Source organism: Triplophysa rosa, linkage group LG18 (assembly GCF_024868665.1).
Source record: "Triplophysa rosa linkage group LG18, Trosa_1v2, whole genome shotgun sequence".
NCBI classification, from domain to species: domain Eukaryota; kingdom Metazoa; phylum Chordata; class Actinopteri; order Cypriniformes; family Nemacheilidae; genus Triplophysa; species Triplophysa rosa.
This window is the reverse complement of record NC_079907.1, coordinates 4,473,298-4,495,424: the sequence shown is the minus strand read 5'-3', so window position 1 is coordinate 4,495,424 and position 22,127 is coordinate 4,473,298. Positions and strand designations below refer to the sequence as shown.

The following is a 22,127-nucleotide window of genomic DNA, read 5'->3' as shown; positions in this document are numbered from 1 at the left end:
GAAGTTTATTTGGTTTACTTTTATTAAGTAAATACAGTATGTTATAAATAGGCCCAAATAATAACAACAACGTCAATCATTCATTTTAAATCATTTACCTAATCATTTTATTTGTACCCGTCTCATAATGTCTTGGTAATAATTATCTGTTTCACAAGAAAAATAGCCAAAGGTCTGACATTGTAGTAGCCTACGGAATAGGCTATCATATTAGGCTAATTGAAAACATAAATAGGATGTCAGCAGGGACGTCATCTCCCGCATGATATAGTACTGATATAGTATAGTACTGAAAACTGTGAAGTTTACCATCACTGACAGACCCGCGGATCATTCACAATTACAACTATGTGAAGAGACTGTCTTCCACAAAAGCTCAACATTAAAATAAATGCGCGAGTCATCCCCAACACAACTGAAAAGCGATCACACGCAGTCGCACATCACACTGACATGTGTTTAATGATAACGGTCGCAAAACTCACGCAGGGAATCATTATTTACACAGCCTGAACTGAAAAACATACAACCGCTGACTGAAGAGAAAAAGAGATGCTTGCAAAACTGAACATTAATCAGGCACAATATATTTGCCTATTCATTTTTCTATTAGCCTACTTTCTGGATCGACAGGGAATGTCTCAAAAATCGACTATTCGATCGTGATCGACAGGTTGGCGACCACTGCGTTACAATGTTGTGAAGTCATTTTTACAAAGTAAAATGCTCTGATAAACTACAGATACTGCAACAGGACTACGTTTTTTGATTACCTTCAAAAGTTCTAGGTTGTCTTTTATCTGTTATAGCAAAAGCACTGACAATGCACAGATCTGTCCAGCCCCCCATTATTGCAACATACATACATATGTGAGGCATATGCCTCCAACTCAAATTCCACAGAGAAAATCGGTTTTCCCCAAACCAGCCCCGTACCCCCCTTAACACCCCACAGCTGTAGCTATCCTGCTCGAGAGTCTTCTTCTTGAAAGCTCATGAAAATTAGACTTCGGCATCCATTGTTTTCCCACAGGTTTTTACTGGAATTAAATAAAAAGAACCTTAAAGTCTTTCCAGGAACCTCTACTCAGGTAGTAGCTTTTAAAGGAGCCCTAGATATTTCTTTTGGACAGGGTTGCAAAACATCAGCCTTACAGCTTAAAAAACTTAACATTCTTTTGGAATTACATCTTGAGGGCTATTCTTCTCTCATGATTTTAGCCCCCTGACCAAGAGCAGCGTTGGGTTTGTAATGAGAGACATTCCAGTCATACCAGCAAATCCAACACGAATCAGACTGATTCAGCTTTGAAAGCTTTTTCTGACCTCACTGTGTGTTTGTGTGTGGTCATCAAAACATGTCGGTTGACACAGAGCCTGGTGACCCACACACCCCCCCCCCGACTCAAGCAGAACGGGACAGCTGCTCTCTCCTCCCAAAAATATTTGTGCATTTATCCACTCCTCTGCTGTTCACATAAACAAAGCGGTTTTAGTATTTTCGTAAGAAATAAAAGAGTGTAATGTGTTACACAAAAAAACAAAATACCTCTGTGTAAAGACAACCACGGTGTGAAAATAATCCAATTAGAGGACATCGGCTATAATACAATTACCATGAGGGCATTTGTGCCTAACCTGAGCGCAGAAGAACTCCTCAAGGATAAAAAAACATCAACTACAGAAAGGAACCTCTAAAAAGATACTTGACATTTTAAACATCATGCCAACCATGTTCGGCTCAAAACAAAACGCTGACGATAAGAGAATAAAAGCCTCACACACATTGTGATGGGATCTCACTGGTACTTGTCATGGAAAGTTTAATCTCCGGCAGGGAGGCAAAGTCGGACAAAACATTCACACCCGGAAAATCCTGGTTTGCATCTAGCCTTTGCCTTTCTCGTGTGTCAAACTATACTTCATTTGTGGACCTACATTCAAACACCGACCCTACATGACCCCTTAGAGAGAAACAGGCACTGACAATTGTTTTCACACAAGGTAACGGGATACTTTCTTTCTTCGACAGATACTGTAACAATGTTGATGTGTCGATGCATCTCTATGTCAAAAACAAAAACAGAACGCCTTAAAGATTTAACACAAATAATACGATTTAGGTTTTAAAGCCAGTGTGATTCATAGATGGACAGACAGAGAGACAGAACGATAGAGAGGGAGCATATTGTGACACAGATATGGATTAATTGATGGGGAGGAGTGTGTGTGTGTGTGTGTGCATCTCATGTTCCAGAGATGCAATAGAATAGCGAGCACAGCAGGAGGTCAGAAGTACAAAGAAAGATTGAAGACCGTGGAGGCATTCAGTCATCTGACTGGCATTTCTGTCATATGTGCTTGATTGTCCTTACAAGAAAAGAAGTATGCTATTAGTATGCTTCTAATTAAAAACAAGAAAGTATACAGTTCTTCATGGATCCGGTGTACTTCTTTGTACTTTTCAGAAATACACTTAAAATGACTAATAATATAGTGTAAAAACAACTAAATAGTAGTTAACTGACTGTATACTTGTACAGTGTACTTTCATAAACTAAAATCATGTAATAAAACATAACAACCCAGGTAAAAAAGTACACTAGGTACACTTCCATAGTGTACTTGAAGTGCTCTATTGTCACACATTCATTTTGATCGTAATATTGTAAAATAAAGTTTTTGTACTCACGGTGTACTTTGTATTCGTGGCGTCCCACAGCACAGTTAAGTATACTTAAGTTTATCTTAAGGAGTACTAAAAACATTTTTTTTTTGTAATTAATACAATATAATGCGTGAAAATAAATCATTTTAAGTAGGGATGCACCGATACCACTTTTTAAAGACCGATACCGATGCCTGTACCTTTTCACAACACAGTGAGACTAATAAAAATAGAATAGCTTCATAATTATAAACAACTCCACCTTAAACACATTGTGAACAAAATGAATAATTTGATGTGCTTTTCACAAACTTTCAAAGCAAATTTCAGAACAAGTTTCAGACGGTTTTATCAGTCACGGTATGTCGCATGAGGTATCGGTGCATTTTTACGAGTACGAGTATGAGTACATGAGCTTAGTATCGGGCCTGCATCCATCATTTTAAGTATTATAGTGCACTTTTTTACCTGGGAAATGTAAGACGCAGTTGTAAACTGGTTGTGTACTCACTACTATCAGGGACGGATTAACGCACGGGCCTACTGCACTAGACCAGCAGGGGGCCCTGGCAAATTTAATATGTGTAAAAATTTTTTTATCAATACAATAGCGCTGAATACTGTGAAATAAAGGGATTATTTTGCAGTTGTGAAGTATTAACCGTAGTGAATAAAACACATAAATAATCCTATGCCGCGATGTTGAGAGGGACATCAAGAGGTGAGTAAAAAAACACTGTGTAGCCTAATATAAGCGTGCAGATGTCACATGTAGAAGACAGTAGAAGGCAAAATAACAAAATGAGTTTAAAACCACAGAAATGTGTCAAAGACATCTCAGTTCGCTGACTTTAATGGCCATTGAATGCAGTCTTGTGAGACAGCTGGATTTGGATTACGTTGTGGAAGAGTTTTCTCTGAGGAAATCACGAAAGATACCTCTCAGCTAAGTTAAAACCAACTTTTTTTATTAAGAAAACGTTAGATGCTTTGGTGATTAATATTGCTTAATTTGTAACGTATGGACTGTTAAATGCTCGTCGTCTTAATACAGAAATGTAATTTATGCAAGGAATAAGCCTATTCCCACGTAATATGAGTTGGAGAGGTCAGAAGCTTTTTTTTAGGTGCTGAGTACTGCGAAATACGAATAAACCAATTTGTGTTGTTTTTTGTGCATTTGCACAGTATAAACTACTTTTATATTGTTTTTATATGTAAACACGCTCTAGACGGACGTGTTTATGCCTGCGTCTCGCGCCGTTTGCAGCGTCTCACATAAGCGCCGTAGTTTTAATATGCCGTGTAAAGTTGAAATAATTTACATTTTTACACACAGCTCATGAGCTCATCAATGTCAGTTCCACAGCAGTTGACCAATCAGAAGACCCCGAAGGCGGGACAAGTGTCGTTAGGTTTTGTTTACACTAGCAAGATGGCATGTGGCAATTTCTGTTATCAAAAGAGTGCCACGAGACCCTCACGGTTTGCGCTGCGATTTTTCAAACCATTCCAGAGCGCTGTGTCATGCGGTTCTGTGCGAACCGCTCCTAAATCCTGTGTATTTGGGCATAGGTGCAACACTGTTCTCGTAAAATATGTGATGCCAGGGGGCCTTTGAAACGTCCGTGGCAAGGGCACATCAAATTTATAATCCGTCCCCAACTACTATTACTTATAAGTATACTTTTATGAACTAAAAAGTGAGCCAATTTACTATCCAAATAGTTTACTTACATTATACTACTAAAAAACTAATTTTAGTATAATTGTGACGTAAAGTATGCTAAATACTGTATATCTGAACTATACTTAAAGGAATAGTTCGCCCAAAAATGAACCCCATTTACTTGATCAGATTAATTTTTATTCCAACTATGGAAAGTCAATGGGGACCGTTTTTGGGGTAAACTATTCCTTTAAGTATAGTTATTAAAATGAATACCCAAGAGAACTTAAGAAAACTAGTAAGTAGGCCTACTTACTTTTTTTGTAGTAAGGCTATAAGAACATTTGTATATGTTTTTGAGAGTTTGAAGAATGCGTTTCACTTTGTGGATAAACTTTGTGCTTGAATCTGTCCATCTGTGTGCAATTATTGTCACCCTTAAGTGAGAGTATTTGTGGCAAGCTGTCATGAACTCTTAATGGAAGTCTGTGGGCATCCAGAAAGACACTAAACATTCACAATAAATGACGAGTGATTTAGACAAACAATCTCCATCGGCAGGAACTTCCAAGAGCTATCTCCGGAATGAATATTCCAGTATTGACATTGAGATGCTGACATGACGTGAGACAGCCAATTAACACAGAGATTCTTTGTTATGGAGGACTGCCTGTATGATCCCCGCTGCTTGCTGCAGCCGCGATGCCAGTGTTTCCAAGAAAAACAAAAAGCAACTTAAATCAGACTGAAAAAGGACTTTATAAGTGCATTTCCATCCAACATAGACGCATATAAGACTACACTGAATGGCACCTGTCTAACGTCTCATTTTTCTCCCACGCCTTAATTCAAGCACAGTCCTGGCCACAGAGGAGCTCAGGTTGGTTGCCTTGTCGACAGAATTTAAGCCCTCTTTAGGAATTCTTTTTCTGGTCATGAACAATGACAACCTTATATGTCGCAGTGGCTCTTATAGAGACAGCTCAATGGATGTGCAATAGCCTGGAGTTATCCGCTCAATAAAACTTCTAAGAGACATTCGGGCGTCTCTCTTCGCCCTGCCTGACGGTGATGACACCCGACTGAGGCACGGTGTGCAGGGGGAACAGGAGACGGTCTGTTCCGGAGCACGAGGCACAGCCAGACAGATGCCAGCGGTCGGGAAGGTGGTTAGCAGACGACAGTGAAGACTGAGGGGATATGAAATTAAGAACGTTTGTTTGGGGTCATGTGAGTGTATTTTGGGAGATCTGTCATGGCGACATGCAAATAAAAACAACAGCAGCATTCTCTCTCACTTTTTCTACAAAAAGATTTTGATATGGTTTCGAGATGTTCTGAGAAACAACAGGACTTGGTTGCCAATGTAATTGTAGTTATATACAATTTGAGAATAAATAAATTATACAGTCAATGTGCTCGGGCTACATGGAAAATATTGGGAAAAGCAAAATAAACATTATTATTATCATTATAAATAAAGTAAAAATAATAAAGTAAATAAATAAATAGTTAAACAAAAGGGTATTAAATGATTATTTGTATTATTTGAACATAAAAATCGTCAAAATACAGTAAACGGATCTAAATGGTATAGCCATGCCCAAAGCTGACACACACAGAGTACAAATGAATTCAATTCTATGTGATGTCAAATTGACGAAAATTTAAATAGTACAGGAATCATAAAAATGTAATAATGTATATAATAATAGTTTATATACTGACACAGACAATTACAGTAGTATATGTACCTGTATGTGTGATAGCAAACTACGAAGCGTGAGGAGCAATATTTGTATTTGAGGTTCAAATACAAAAAAGATGCTACCCGTGTCGACATTAGACTTGCAAAGTTTTAGGTACAAGGTGTTGTGAGGCCTTGCACTTTTTTTGGACAAAAATCGATCTAAATGACTTTCCTAACCCCCACAGCAATGCATGATTAAGACCAAACCTGAAGCCAACACCTCAACCTCTTCCGAAGGTCTTCTGAGAACATTTCAGCACAATGAGAGCAGTCCTATTAAAACTGCTCATTTTGGGAATTTCAACAAGTTCTATTCTATAATGAAGTCCCTTATATTTAGCAGCAGCAATCCTGTTTTAAGCAGACAACGCACAGACCGATAATCTCACTTGTCAGAACATTTGTTACCTGTGAATCTGAGATCTCTGAGGGTTTCTCCGTGAGACTGCTGCTCTCCGCTGGGATCAGGTCGTTGTATTTGGTGCTGACGTCCTCGTCGGAGTAGTGAAGGCTACCTGGACTGGGCCGAGGAGGAGACCTGAGGAAAAAAGATGGTGTGGTCGTTAGGGTTATTTCGTCAGATTTATTTAATTTATTGTGTTCTATTACACCAACAGAGCCTGTGTGTTGTGCAATGATTGGAATCACATGGAACCAATTGTCACAAAAAAATATATAAAAAAACAGTAAAATGTCAGAGAATGTGATTTTGGAATGTAAAAAAGCTCAGTGTTCTGTGATACCCACAATTTTTCACACAAAACTATTCATTCTAAGGCAACCCACAAACATGTGTCTTTAATAAAACATTAAGATACCCACATAAACTTGGAAGAATCTGAATGCAAAAAAGGTCCTGGCCAATAAATAAAAAGCTATTCATTCTAGTACAATATTTAAAAATTGAGGCACAATCAATAAGAACAGTTAAACATTTTGGTAATAAATAAATGAAGTTGATGAAGCAAATATTCGACTCAAATATAACGACTCTAGTCGGCTACTCGGGGGCATAAACCTTTGCACACGATTTGGCAGTATCTCTGACTGGAGACACTTGTCTCTTTGTTGGGTGAATGAGGTACAGTGTGTGTCTGTATAAGTGTAGATTCTTTATGAGCATCATGAGACCACCGTGAGATGCCAGCTCAGAGGGGTTTCTGCATAATTAATCCTCCATGACACATCGCTGGAGAGCAGGAATAAAAATATCTTTTCAATTCTGGTTTATATGTCAACTGTAAAAAGACAAATCTCCTTTTACTGTCTGCACGTTTTCTTCCTGAAAAAATCAATTGAGCAGGTTATACACAAAGCTGCATTGTACTGATTTGGAAACATTTTAAACTTGCGCAGCACAATGGAGCAGAAAGATCAATAAATTCTGGTATTTTCTGACATCAAATACACAAACAAAATGCTGAATGTTGTTTTCAGCTTAGAAATACATTGGATTCTGCTGTCCAATAGTTTTGAGAATCATTTAACAGTGACATATTTTCTGTCACTGGCCTCTGATGCTGAATCGTGCCAAAACAAACCCAACGTCCACATAGCATTTGTGTTGTGCTGATGTCTGCTTGTGTAAAAGCTGTTTGTGCTTCTCTCTATAAATGCACTGCTAACTGTGAATCTGCATTCGCATCCCATTTATGAATCAACTTAAGTCAGATATGTTCTTAGTAAATAAATAGACACAAATCAATCAAATGTTAACATACAGCGAGTAAAAAGCCATACAAATAAATGGATTGTTTACTCTACAAATGAAAATTCTTTCATCATTTACTCGTCATGACTTTCATTTTTCTGCTGAACACAAAAGACGACATTTTACAGAATGATGGTAACCAAACAAAACAGGCCCCTATTGATTTCCATTGTATACTGTAGACACAAAACCCACAGAGACATTTCTTAAAATATCTTCTTTTGTGCTCCTCAGAAAAAAGTTTTGAATGACATGAGTGTAAATAAACAATGACAGAATTTGTGTTTTAAGGTGAATTATCTCTTTAATGTAAATAGAATGGTCACAGACATTTCCTTTTTTAAATGCATATAAGTTTACAATAAAATCTAAACTAAAAGTCTTGGCAAACATAAGCAGAATTTGAGGCATCTGATTTTCTTGGCTATGGGTGGGACTCAGGACTGAGACAGAACAGCTGGAGAGGGTGATGTAACCGCTAACCCTGTGTTTACCTCACTCAGATAATGAATACATCTTTAGACAGATCCCTCTGTTTCTGCAAATCTAACTGCTGTCACGTTTCCAAACACTGGGCCCAGTGTACGGACAGTACAATTGTGTGTGTGATCTGCAGAATGTGCTGACTGTTACAGTATATGTGTGTATTATAAACATGCCTGGTCAGCTACTGGGCAGTCACGATGATGAAATTTGGCTAACGATTAATCGTCGATTAAATAATTGCAATTGTGGCGATTAATTGTCTGTTTAAAGGCTTTGACGATTATAACAATTAATTACAATTAATTTAATCAATTAATAAAATATAGATACATTAAGAAATGTGAAAATTCTGTAAATAACTCACATTCCCTATAGAGTGACCTTAACAGAAAAGAGTGTCTTAACAGACAAAATGGAGAAACGAGGATGATGTTGTCTTGCTGTGTAGATACAGCAAATCTGGAATCACTTCAATAAAACTCATAAACACAAAAAGTACAAATCTGATACAACTCAAATGATGAAGAAATGTCGTTTGAAAGTAACAGTGAGTGCAGATCAAGGACGGCGGATGTAAAATGCTGCAGATCACCCTTGTTTTCTAAGGATTTACAATCATTGCGGTTATCTGAAATAATTGCGATTATGTCAAATAATTGCGATGAGACGATTATTTAATAATTGTGACAGCCCTAGTCAGCTATCTGCAGTCGACAAAACAAAAGACAAAACTATACAATTTACTCAATAGACAACTTGGTGCATTGCTAAAATAAAAAACAGAAAATGTCAATAAGTTGCTTTCATTAAGTTTCCGCAATAGAAGAGTCAATAGAAAACAAATGCTTTACGCTGTACACAAAACGTTTATTCTGACAGTGGGCTTTGTTTGAGAAACCGCAGACAGGCCATGACATATGCTGAAGAAAGACCATGTTTTAGATCTCAAATCTCGGTTTAGGGTGACAGTCCTTCAAACACTGAGTATATTGTGTAACATGAGCTATTGTAGTTCATAAAACGATTGAGGTCATAACTGCAAAACAGCATGCTTGAACTAACTTAAACCGGCCTTGTTGGGGGATTGTAAGATCATTCTATGAGTTGTTCTTCATTTACTTTTCACTGCACCACAGACTTCAGAAACTTCATCTGTGCATTCCTTTCACACATTTCCCTTAATCTCCAGCCAGAGGAAAGAGCCCTGGCATCCTCTCAAAGACCAGGAGACCTTTGATCCATCTCAAGGTGACCCAGGCCGAATGAAAGTGGAAGATAAGAACCAAGGACTGATAACGGGACAGATTTCTCCACCTGATTGTTGATGGGATTGACTCGACACACCTGTTTTCTTCTTAAAGGGCGATCAAACACAGTTTTGAAGGATTTTAGCTTATTAGTTAAATACTGTTTGATTCACAGATGAATTTAGCCTAATAAGGCGAGGAAGACTACTAGCATTGCTGAAAAATAACCATAAGTATTAAACTTTAGTGTGTAGGTGATCTAGTTGGATACAATAAATAATATAAACTAATAGACAATAAATTAAAATGTAGCATTGCTAGGAATGTTTTAAAATAAATATATATTATACATATTTTGTTACAATTACATTTCAGAAAGACATTTGGCAACATCCAGATTCTGTTATTTCACTTATCCTGTGACACGTCAAAGACGTGGAGTTTTATGATGGAAAGTATGGTCTCACAAAGATAGTTGTTTGGCAATTCCATGATGAATGAAACGGATGAAGGCTATTTTTGCTTCTTTACTGCCACGTGGCTGAAACATAATGGAAGTTTAAAAGACGACTGTACAGTATATGCAAAGAAAAAATAAGACCACGTAGTCACTGATTTACTACAAAACTCCAAATTAACCATTCAAAATAACTTGTTTTTCCAGACAAAGCGATGAGTGAATTGAATTGAGACTTTTTATATGAGTGTTCCAGTCACAATGTAAAACTCAGCATGTGATGTTGGCGCGAAATGCAGAAAGCAGAAAATCTGTTGAGAAAAGCAAACCTCTAAAATCCCTCTGCAGTGATTATTAAAGGTAAAAAATGCAATCAATGAAAGAAAAACGAAAAAGCAATGAACAGAGATGGAAAGAATGAGAGAGAGCTGAATAAGAAAGAAAGAAAGAAAGAAAGAAAGAAAGAAAGAAAGAAAGAAAGAAAGAAAGAAAGAAAGAAAGAAAGAAAGAAAGAAAGAAAGATTCACCTAGTGTAGACACCATTTTTGCGGCAGAAGGAATTTTTGACGGACAGCCGTCGATTGTTGAGTTCCAGGGCAGGGAAGCGACTCTCGTCCAGGCTGACCATCTCACCATGTGTCAGCGCGTTGCAGTTTGAGTTGTTGCCTGTATGTGGATATAGATACTGTATGTGACCATTCTGGCCTGTGATGTTTCAATAAATAACTCAGTGGATCATTTAACCACATCACAACAAACTGTCAAACGTGCTTTACGTCTAACTGCATTGGAATAGAAATGGTTTCAGAACTGATCATAACAAGTGGATCAACAAAACTCACCACAAACCACATAATCTAAGTCAGATGACAAAATTTTAGGTTGAATGTTTCCTTCAAAATGCATAAAGCTACTGTAACTGTACCAAGTAACAGAACATGTTTGAGAAAACATATTGTAGACATAACACAGTGCTGGGCTGCGAGGTGGTGTTATGAGAATGATGTGTGTGTGCTAGAGAAGAAAACTAGGCCTCTCGTACTCCCTCAGTGTGTGTAGTGACCTACATGGCCGCTCTGCCCTGCCACGCTATTGTGGTGGTCGGTGTGTTCAGTGCAGAAATGCTGACCACACATACATACCAAACTGATGATGTCACAGCTGCAATAATGCTACTTCAATCCACAAGACACACTTATGAATGATCTAGCATAAATTACATAAACACTAAAAGACACTTAAGACAGACAGACACAACAGACAGATGCAGACATACAGACAGATAGACAAACATACTGAACAGATATACCGGACAAATAGATAGACGCAAACATGACAGACAGATATATAAACACACACACAAAAACTGATAGACAGACAGACAGACTGATATACAGAAAGATAGACAACCAGACATATAAACAGGTAAAACAAGACAGATGCAGACAAATAGACAGACAGACAGATTCATAGACAGACAGGCAGATACATAAATAGACACAGAGAAAGCTAAAACAAGCAGTCAGAAACAGAAAGACAGACAGTCATAAAAGACAAACAGACAGCTGCAAACAGACCGACAAACAGACAGATATATAGACACACAGAGGGACTATAGATAGACAGACGGTCATACAGACAGACATATAGACAGACAGATAACCAGACAGATAGACAGCTACAAGAGATCAGACACAGGCAGACAGAAATGTATTTAGACAGAGAGACAGACAACCAAATAGAGATATACAGACAGGCAGACAGAAATATAGCAGTCAATGGACACAAGGACAGATAGACAGACAGGCAGGCAAAAAGACAGACAGACAGACCATACCTGAGTCTGATTTTTTGGCATATTTCTTGCTTTGGCCTCTGATGATGAGAATGAAAACTAGAAGCAGGATGAATATAAGACCCACCAGAGCCACCACCACCAGAAACCACCATTCCTCATAGAATGGAGCCACCTTTTGAGCTGGACGTGAAGACATGCATTTATCATTAGAAGAATTGACGCATCTCATCTGTCTACCTCAATAAAAGACCACCTTGAGCGTTTGAACTAACCTGATATGGATGGGGAGGGTTGGCTGGGAGAGCCGTACCCATAGTCGTTCACCCCGATGACCCGGAAGTCATAGCTGATTCCCTGTTTCAAGATATCCATGTTGAAGGTGTATGATGTCACTTCCTTGGGAATGTCCTTGATTAAGATGTCCCATAAGCCTTCATCTGATTATTAGTTTTAGAAAGAAAACACAGTCATTCATTGCAGTATGGTCTACTGTACACATTTCATAACCTCTATGTCCTATGAATCGGTCGGTAACCCGTTGACTTCTATCATATGGACACAAAACCACTGAGACATTTTTCAAAATACAAGAGTCATATTCAGGTTTTAAACGACATGACAATTTACGGCAATTTTTTTGGGGTGAACTGTCCCTTTAAGGGAGTTCACTTATAAATAAGATATAGTCAAAGTGACTGTAGCGAGGAAGGCGGGACGAGAGCCGTGGGGCAGGAAGGCGGGGCCGGTGGCGTGAGTGATAATGATTATCAGCTGTACGCGCACCGGTCCCGCATGCCTCACGGGGAGCTAGGGAGCATAAGAGGACGAGCGACGGGACTGCCGAGGAGAGAGGACCGGGCCCGGAAATGTAAAGTTTTATTTATGTTTGTGTGGCCGGCAGTCGACCGTGAGGTGGCTGCCGGCCTTTTACTTCCGTGTTATTGTTTGTTTATTTTTGATTAAAGTTTATTGTTTAAATGTTCGCCGGTTCCCGCCTCCTTCCTTCCCTTCTATTGAACTTTGTTACATTGGTGCCGAAACCCGGGAGGAAGGAGGGACATGCTGTCGAAGAGCCCTCGCCGCCGAGCGGCCTCGCGGTGCTGAGGAGTTCGGGCAGCGCGGACGAAGGCGTCCGCCAGCGGCTGCCCGAGATCGTGGTGCTGGAACGACGGGATTCGGTGGGGACGGAGAGCCCGCGGCCGTGCTCCTGGGACGAGGTGGGATGGCGGCCATGGAGGGAGCGCGGGAATGCCGGCTGCCCTCAGCCAGGAGCCATCGCCGGCCGCCAGGACGCGGAGGAGGATCGGGCCGTCCACCGAACGTCCAGCACCACAGCATAGCACCGCGAGGAAGAGCCTCTCGGCTGGCTGAGGACCGAGCGACGGCGTGTCGGGGAAACGGACTATTTTTTTTTTCTCTCCCCTCTCTCGTCCCCGTCGCTCGGGGTGCTCCCGGCTCCGTTCTCTCGTCTCGTCGGTGCGTACCCCCAGGCGCTGGGGCTCTCAAGGGGGGGCCCCCCGGGGGGAGTAAGCACAGGCGCGGTGGTACCCCCCGGCCTGTGAGGGGCGATGGGGGTATGTAGCGAGGAAGGCGGGACGAGAGCCGTGGGGCAGGAAGGCGGGGCCGGTGGCGTGAGTGATAATGATTATCAGCTGTACGCGCACCGGTCCCGCATGCCTCACGGGGAGCTAGGGAGCATAAGAGGACGAGCGACGGGACTGCCGAGGAGAGAGGACCGGGCCCGGAAATGTTAAGTTTTATTTATGTTTGTGTGGCCGGCAGTCGACCGTGAGGTGGCTGCCGGCCTTTTACTTCCGTGTTATTGTTTGTTTATTTTTGATTAAAGTTTATTGTTTAAATGTTCGCCGGTTCCCGCCTCCTTCCTTCCCTACATTGAACTTTGTTACAGTGACCTATTAGTCAGATATGGTGACCCATACCCGAAATGTGACCTCTGCATTTAACCCATCCAGAGAGTAGTGAACACACGTACACCCGGAGCAGTGGGCAGCTATCACTGCAGCGCCCGGGGAGCAAGTAGGGGTAAGGTGCCTTGCTCAAGGGCACCTCTGTCGTTACCCACCGGCCCTGAGAATCCAACCATGACCTTCTGGTCACGAGTCCGACTCTCTAACCATTAGGCCATGACTGCCCCTTAATATAAATTATTGAGCAACTCACAGAACTAATAATCCACAGGCGAGACCTCATTAAACACAGTTTCATCTTCACTGGATGATCTTGGCAATACATCACAATTCATTTCAGCTTCGTCTAACGTTTATAACGCACTACCGAGAACCCAAAGTGTCTGCAGAAATGCTTTGTGTAGATCGACACATGCCAGACCTGGTATAGACATTACAGTGCAGTCTCTTTACGGCAACCTTCAAATAATATTCCACCACGTGTGCTCGAACCGCATAGAAAGACGGTCGGGATACGTCTCTGATACACACCCAGTTTCTAAATCAATCCCATCTGCGCCTCTACCAGACGATTCTCTCTTCTTACATTTGGGACTGAGGGCTTCTCTTCAGTCATGGAGGTAATCTGATTTGCAAAAGATCACATCCATAAATCTCTGTCATGTGACAAGATGCCGCCAGCGACTTTTTACCCGGCCGAGACGTATAAAATCACTCTTCATTGTTTAAGACTGTATGTGGGAGTTTGGCTGTAAAAGTAGACTGCTGTATAGCAGACTAAACCTGAGACGCTGAATCTCTGATTTGCGTTTACTGATTTCCTTAAATATGAGTTTCATGCTGGCTTCTTAAAATCAAAGCATATTGACTTTTTATTTTACTGCATTTTAAATCAGTTCAGTAATCTGTGCGCTAAATGTCTATTTGTCTTTAATTTCACTGCTTTTTATCACTCTGAAATGACAGAAACAGTAAAGAGGAGATGGGAAAATGCCCACACCTACAACACCCTCACCATCACTATGGACAGCCACGACACGACAGCTTCAACGTTTCCAAATTTTCATCTCTGATGATCTCACCTGAGGGTCTGGCCTCTATGACGTAGCGTGTGATGGGTGCCCGTCCAGGATCCCCATTGGCCCAGTGGATGGTGAGGGCAGAGCCATATCGAGAGATGAAGGGTTCACCAGGAGGGCCTGGGGCTCCTAATCACAAACAAGAAAATTCATTGCTCATTACTTTAAAGTCACGATGTGCTATACGCATTTTTTATTACAAAAAACTTCTATGACAAGAAATGATTTTCTCTTGTCTAGATACTGGTTTACAGAAGAACCTTCTCCAGGTCCCGTGGTGATGTTGGCCTCCACTTCTGGGCCGTAGGTGAAGGTCTTGGCGCGGATGCGGAAGTTGTACGTGACGCCGTCAGCCAGGTCTTTGATTTTCAGCCACAAGGGGGCGTTTCCCTTCACGTCCACCGTCACGATCTTACTGACGCCTGGGGGGGAGGGGGAGTGAAGACAGTCGACACAGGCCACTGAGGACTCTAGACAAACACACTGCGTTTAGTTCAGGCAACAAGAGCTCTACACGTACACGCTCACACATCAAGGGCATCAAGCTCTTGTTATTTTCCGCTAACTCTCAGTTTGGTGTTCCTGTAGCTCAACTGGTAGAGCATGATAGTAGCAAAGGTAATGGACAGTGATGGGTAAGTTACTCTGAAAAAGTAATTAATTACTAGTTACTAATTACACATTCGATAATGTCATTAGATTACTGTACAAGTTACTCTCTTCAAAAAGTATTTAATTACTTGTTACGAATTACTTTCTATATCCTACATCAACCTGGATGAGTTAAGTGATTCAAGGATAGACATGAAACGGCTCTTTTAATTCATTCAAATAAATAATATAAAACTACATAAAGTAGTATTATTAACTGACCAAATTATTACAAATGTGAGAATTATACATTAAAGCACGGATTTTAAAGTTAGACTTTGAATTTTTATGTACATTCCTCTTCTGCACACACACATATTACACAAAGTATTTAGTTTAATTACATCAGAAGTAAATGTAATTAAATTACAGAAAAAATAAGAGTAATCCCTTACTTTACTTTTTCAAGGGAAAATTAATTACATTACAGTAACTAATTACTTAGTAACTAGTTACACCCAACACTGGTAATGGAAACACTTTAATTTATTAAATGCATAGGACATTCAATGCACTGTAAGATGCTTTGGATAAAAGCAATTGCCAAATGCATAAATGTAAATGAATGATTGGCAAGGTAACTTTAATAAGAATAGGGCTGGAACGATCAACGTAACCGATTATGTGTAAAGATGCGACGAAACATAAATATTTGTGATGTGTGAATTTTTTAGTTCACCCACTTTGGGTAAAAAGTAAATTTTGGGTCCTGATTGATTTGTAACATTGTCTTTCTAAATATGAATAGGAGGACCTTGTGTGCCCTTTTACACCCCGCAAATGTACACCCAGCACATATAAACACACATTCACACACTATTCTGTTAATAACTAGCCGTGTGAATCAAATGTATGAAATGTATTTATCTTGTAGTACTAGTAGTTGAACTAATGAATGGAACCTATGAACAAATCTAACAAAATAATCGAAATGTTGTTCACCAACAGGTAACCGATGGTCTTTAACCATCATATAATTTATTCTACCACAGTGAAAACGAGAGAAACACTGACCATCAACAGGCATGCAGGGCTCGTAGATGAGTCTGTAGCCGTCGATGATGCCATTGGGAAAAACCGGCTCGCCCCAGGAGACGTTGACAGAGGTGGTGGTGAGCTCGCTGAAATGGATGAAACTGGGTGCACTGGGAGCTGAAAGAGGAAAACAGTGATCAGAGATAATGATAAAGACAGCATTGAAGCTGCCTGTCTGTCTCTCCTGAAATTCACTTTCAATCTGGGAACTTAAAACAGCTCTATTACTTCCTGTATTTTATTTTGGATCAAATAGGTACAGACATCACATACTGCATAGAAAAACGATGGTGTCAGTTAGTGTTGAACCAACGTAGATTTTTTTTGTACCGTCTGTACTTCTTAGATCAGCTGTACAGCATGAGGCAAAATCATTTTCAGTCACGGCTTTCTGAAATAGCTTTTTTCAAACCATGGGAGGAAAAAGTAACTTATTGGGTTTTGTGATGTATCTTGGCAATGGCTCCCATTCCAGAAATGTTTGGACAAATAAATCATTTCAAACAGTTTCCATCATTCCAAACCTCTGACCGACTGTGTTTACAGTAAAACAATTGACGTCTTTAAGACATTTAAGTCTTTACGACTGTTTCAGCTCAGCACCGTATTCTATTTAAAGGGATAGTTCACTTAAAAGTGAAAATTCTGTCATGAGTTACTCACTGTCTAGTTGTTCCAAACCTGTATAAATTTCTTTGTTTGGTTGAACACCAAGAAAGATATCTGGAAGAATGTTCCAACTGAGATTTCTGGGGCACCACTGAGTACCATGGTAAACAAAATTAAAATGGTAGTCAAAGGTGCCCCAGAACTTCTTGCTTTCCTAAATTCTTCAAAATATCTTCCTTTGTGTTCGACAGAACAAAAAAATTATACTTTAATTTTTTCCTACTACGGTAGTCAATGGACATTTTCCAAAATATCTTTCTTTGTGTTCATCAGAACACATAAATCTATACAGGTTTGGAACAACTTGAGGGCGAGTAAATGATGACCGAATTTTCATTTTTGAGTGGGGTACCCCTATAATATCAATTGGGAAAACTTGCCCGTGTTACTTGAAATAAATATAGACTTTCCAAAATGCAGACACTGCTTTTGTGCTGTTTTGATGTTACTCATAGATTGTACACTCTAGGTGGTCTCACTAGATCTGAAATACTATGGACTGCAACATCTAACAAGTTAAAATCCACAAATGACAGTTATCTTAGCTTAGTTATCACAGTAATGGAACACCATGATAATGGCCGTCCAGTTCTCGGTACAGTATATCATGTTCCTAACACAAGAGCTGGAACCGGCGTTTTCGTCTTATCTATGCTGATATACACGAAGACCTTGAAAGGAACAGATAAGAAGACAACTGCCTAAAGGTTCCTCACCAGCTTGTTGCGTTCGTGCTCTAGTCGGGGGGCTGCGAGGGCCGTCCCCAGCTGCATTGAAAGCAGCAATGCTGATCATGTAAGTGGTGTAACCCGTTAGATTCTTGAGCTTCACGATTCCCTCGGGCAGGAAGAGAGTGCGGAGTTTCTCCGTCTCGTTTTTACGTTGATATTCCCAAAAGAAGATCTGCAGAGGTAAACAAATAAATCCCGCTCGTATTAGTGTTTCGAACCCACATCTCCCCCAGTCAATCACTTAAAGGGATAGGTCATCAAAAAAGGAAAATTCTTTCATCATTTACCCACCCTCGTGTCATTTCAAACCTGTATGACTTCCTATCTTCCGCAGAACGCAAAAGAAGATATTTTGAAGAATTATGGTAACCAAACTACATTGGCCCCCATTTCATGGACACAAAACCACTGAGACATTTCTCAAAATATCTTCTTTTGTGTTACACAAAGGAAAGAGACATACAGGTTTTGAATGACAGTGGGGTGAATATATGATGACGCTTTTTTGATTTTTGGGTGAACTATCCCTAAGCGTATGTACAAAAATAAACAGTATGCATAATTATAAAAATACACAAAGGTAAACATCAGAAAATATGCACCAAATTGACATTTAAAACTTTTTTTTCATCAGACTCTGACCTTATAACCCTGAATATCTCCATTCTGGGTCTCCAGAGGAGGCGGGTCCCACGTCACATCAAATTGTGTTGCTGTAGCTGATTGGATAACTACGTTTTGAGGCGGGGCAGTTGGAACTGTGGGAGGGATTTAAAAATTCAAACAGAGAGAAATTGACATGAAGGCGATTTATAAACAAAGAGTAGTTCCTAAAAGATTTACCTGCTTCACCCACAAAGACTTCCTGCGGTGAACTGGTTGGACCCTCACCCACAGCGTTGTACACGCTCATTCTGATTTCATAGCGCTTGTGTTTCATTAGATCTACAAAGAAACACATGAAACTTCATAAATATTTCCTGGCAAATTATAACACAACACACCTCTCTTGCACATTTTGCTCAATAGTTATTTGAATGTTTTGTAAATTACTGTCAATTGCAATCTAGAAAAGACTAAAATATTTATTTGTTAAATATTAGTTCATTTGTGTGGTTCATTTTTGGTTCGTGAACCATAGGAATTGTGTAAAACAGTTTGGGGATAGAGTAAAATAAGGAGATGAGTCAGTCTGGTTATCTTTATCTGAACTCGACTGCTCTTCCTATAACCGTCAACAGCCGAGAGAAACCAGACAGAACCAGACTGAGGTTTTGAGATATCACGAAAACCCCTATTTCAGCAACGGTTCTTCACACCTCCCAATAAAAACGGTTTTGAAAAGAGACATAGCAAAGTGGGAGGGTAGAGGGGTGGGGAGAGGGAGGAGATTGCATGAAAGAGGAGGAGTCTGAAGCACTACTGTAGATGCACACCTAAAACAATCGCACTCACTGGTGAAATGGACTGAAAAGAAGAAAAAAACACTTTTAACCTTAATAATAAACTTAATGAAAGTTGCAGTTGTTTGTCATAATTTTCAACCTGCATTATGACCCTTTACATGTATTTCTGCTGTTCTTCTCAGCCTTGAGCAGCGAGGTGAGAACACGCTCGCTGATAGCAGATAGTCAAAACACAGGGGTCATAGACACTGCGCATTATCAACTCTTAGGAAAGGCTTTGCCTGTCATTGCCAGTCAAGTTTTATGGACTGAGAATGAAACTGTATGAAGAAAAAGGAAGTGACTTACTGTCCAGCTCATACTGAGCGAGAGATGAATCACTGATGTTTCGCATGCTGTACGGAGCTGCGGGAGAGCAAGAAGAAGACAATAATGAGGATGAATCGTTTAAAAAAGTATAAAATACTTTCAATTGTACAGAAAAACTAAATATAGAACCTAAAACTAAAAAGTATTAGATTAGAAAATAGAACAAATTCTGTTCTGAAAATTGTTTCAATTCTCATTTTTGTACATATTTCTTATATTTTCTGTTTGTAACTTAATAAAAAGGCAGACAAATACATATGGATGGACATTAAAACAGCACGCTAAAACAACAAAGCTGGTGGTGGCGGCTTAAAACTTTACTTTATATAAAAATCTATTCAATTTACACGCATTTGGCTACACGCTTTTATTCAAATATCTTATATATTATACTTTATATGATATTATATTATTATTATATATAATACATTATAATATATACGACGTATATTATAAATGATATATAAGTGATATTAAAAACAATGAATTATGGAAATACATTAATTTATTAGTCTAAGTATGCTATTATTTATTAGTCATCTCATTAGTTATACATGATTTTATTCTTGAAATTAAAAGTATATAACAAAGGCTTTCAAAGCACGCAATTATGTTGCACGCTTTGATTTTCCAAAAGTTCATAGTACACATCAAGTGTATGTTGTTCTGCTTACAGGTGAGTTCTGCCCATCCGGCTGAAGCACTGCTGATGGGGTGGACACTGAAACTCCGGAGCCGGTCGTAAAGAAGCTCCCGGTACCGGATACGGAAGCCCAGCAGAATCCCGTTTATCTTCTCCTCGGGTGGGGGCTGAGAACGACAGGATATGCAAATGTCATCACCACATCATCAACATTGTCATCAAAGGTGAAGTCAAGTGTATCACGTGTGCATCTGCCATTGGCACAAAAAGAAAACACCTTCCCACCCAAAACCCCATGCCACAGGTTGAGCCAATGTTCATGTCAGAATTCGAAAACAAACTTATTGTTCACAGTTTTAAGGAGAAACAAGGCAAAAATTTGTTATGACCTTTAAGCTTTGCTGTGTGATTTGTGGATGGGATTAAATCACACTTTGTGATGCCTTAGCATCAACAGCATCTACAATTTTGAGGTAAAATCCCTAGACGTATGTTGCCAAAGCCAAAGGGAAAATGTCTTTGATTTGGATGCATGCACCGACAAACCTAAACAGTCAAACAAACCAGTCTTTCACAAATTCTAAAGTTTTATGATCGTTCAAGCAAGCCAGAGAAATCCCCCTAATAAAGCATGAATGAAAGCGTTCAAGGGGAGGAACCCGTTCTCTCGCCCGTTTTCCACCTCCATAGACAAAACCCTGAACCTGGCGCCTGTCGAACTGTAATTCAGGGGTGACTCTGAGAGCATGTGTTTAACAAAGATGCTTCGTCCTCTTGCTCTGTTATTACAAGCAGATGATTGATAGGTTCGTCTGGTGGGATGTATGACAAGAAACGAAGAGCAAAATCCCGCCCCCTTACCTGCCAGCAAATCAGAACTGAGGTTGTCGTGTGTGGCGTGACAGAGAGGATAGAAGGAGCTTCATCTGGTGCTGGAGAGAGAAACAAGTACACATGAAGGGGACAGATATATACAGGAGTTGGGTCTTTGCCATCTATTTTGTCGCTTTAGTTACAATGTCTTATGCTACATAAACACTCAAAAGCCTTCATCGCTAAACCCGCCAAGTCTGTCTCACAGGGTGATTTGTTGCGTTGGGCATTATGCACAGGCCTGTCTCCCTACTAAAGTTGCAGCAGTACAAATGAGTCTCATAGCAACCAGAGATACTGTATGACCTCATCTTCTCCACTGCCTCCAGCAATGACATCATCGCTGGGATACAATAGCGTCACCTGGGTTTGCTGTAAAAGCTTGGCTGCTATTGTGGACATAAAACAGCTTTCTCTTACAAAGGCAGAATAGAATCTATGTGCTGTATAATGGTCAATTCATGAGATCATATACAGAATGAATTGGCTTTATAGTGGTAGGTAAGCCTGCCTGTGTGTGTGTAATGATGCAGACACAATATAAACAAACACAGTAGTCAATGACTCAGTTTGTAATGGTTTTGATATTCACATATACACGACTCATGATACTTGTTAAAAGAAAATGTATTGTGCTTGAATGCCTTTTTTGAAAAGGCACATGTTGTTATTGAAAATCTGTTATAATTTTTCATATTACCGTGAAATAGGACATGATTTATGTTCTTACCATCCTGTAACGTAGTGATGGCTTCACTCTCATCACTGTAGTCACTGTCTCCAATATCATTTGTAGCTTTTACCCTGAATTGATATGAAGTAAACGGCTTCAGTCTGAAACACAAAAACACAGAACTTAAAAAATCATTTAACACACTCTTCAGAGTCAAATACATCAATATACAGCAGCAGAAAAAAATAAGAGACCATTCCTAATTTTCATTTAATGAACATTTC

The 22,127-nt window shown here is 39.7% G+C and overlaps 1 protein-coding gene across 1 annotated transcript in view; it reads right to left on the bottom strand.

The window, feature by feature from the left end:
- sdk2b (sidekick cell adhesion molecule 2b) overlaps positions 1-22,127 on the bottom strand; it is a 267,423-nt gene that overhangs the window by 3,951 nt on the left and 241,345 nt on the right. The window contains 14 exon segments of the mRNA XM_057358318.1: positions 6,496-6,625; positions 10,516-10,654; positions 11,826-11,966; positions 12,059-12,223; positions 14,797-14,922; positions 15,054-15,263; positions 16,459-16,596; positions 17,865-18,051; positions 18,522-18,637; positions 18,723-18,824; positions 19,634-19,690; positions 20,329-20,464; positions 21,159-21,229; positions 21,901-22,004. Coding sequence (XP_057214301.1) covers positions 6,496-6,625; positions 10,516-10,654; positions 11,826-11,966; positions 12,059-12,223; positions 14,797-14,922; positions 15,054-15,263; positions 16,459-16,596; positions 17,865-18,051; positions 18,522-18,637; positions 18,723-18,824; positions 19,634-19,690; positions 20,329-20,464; positions 21,159-21,229; positions 21,901-22,004 — 1,822 coding nt within the window.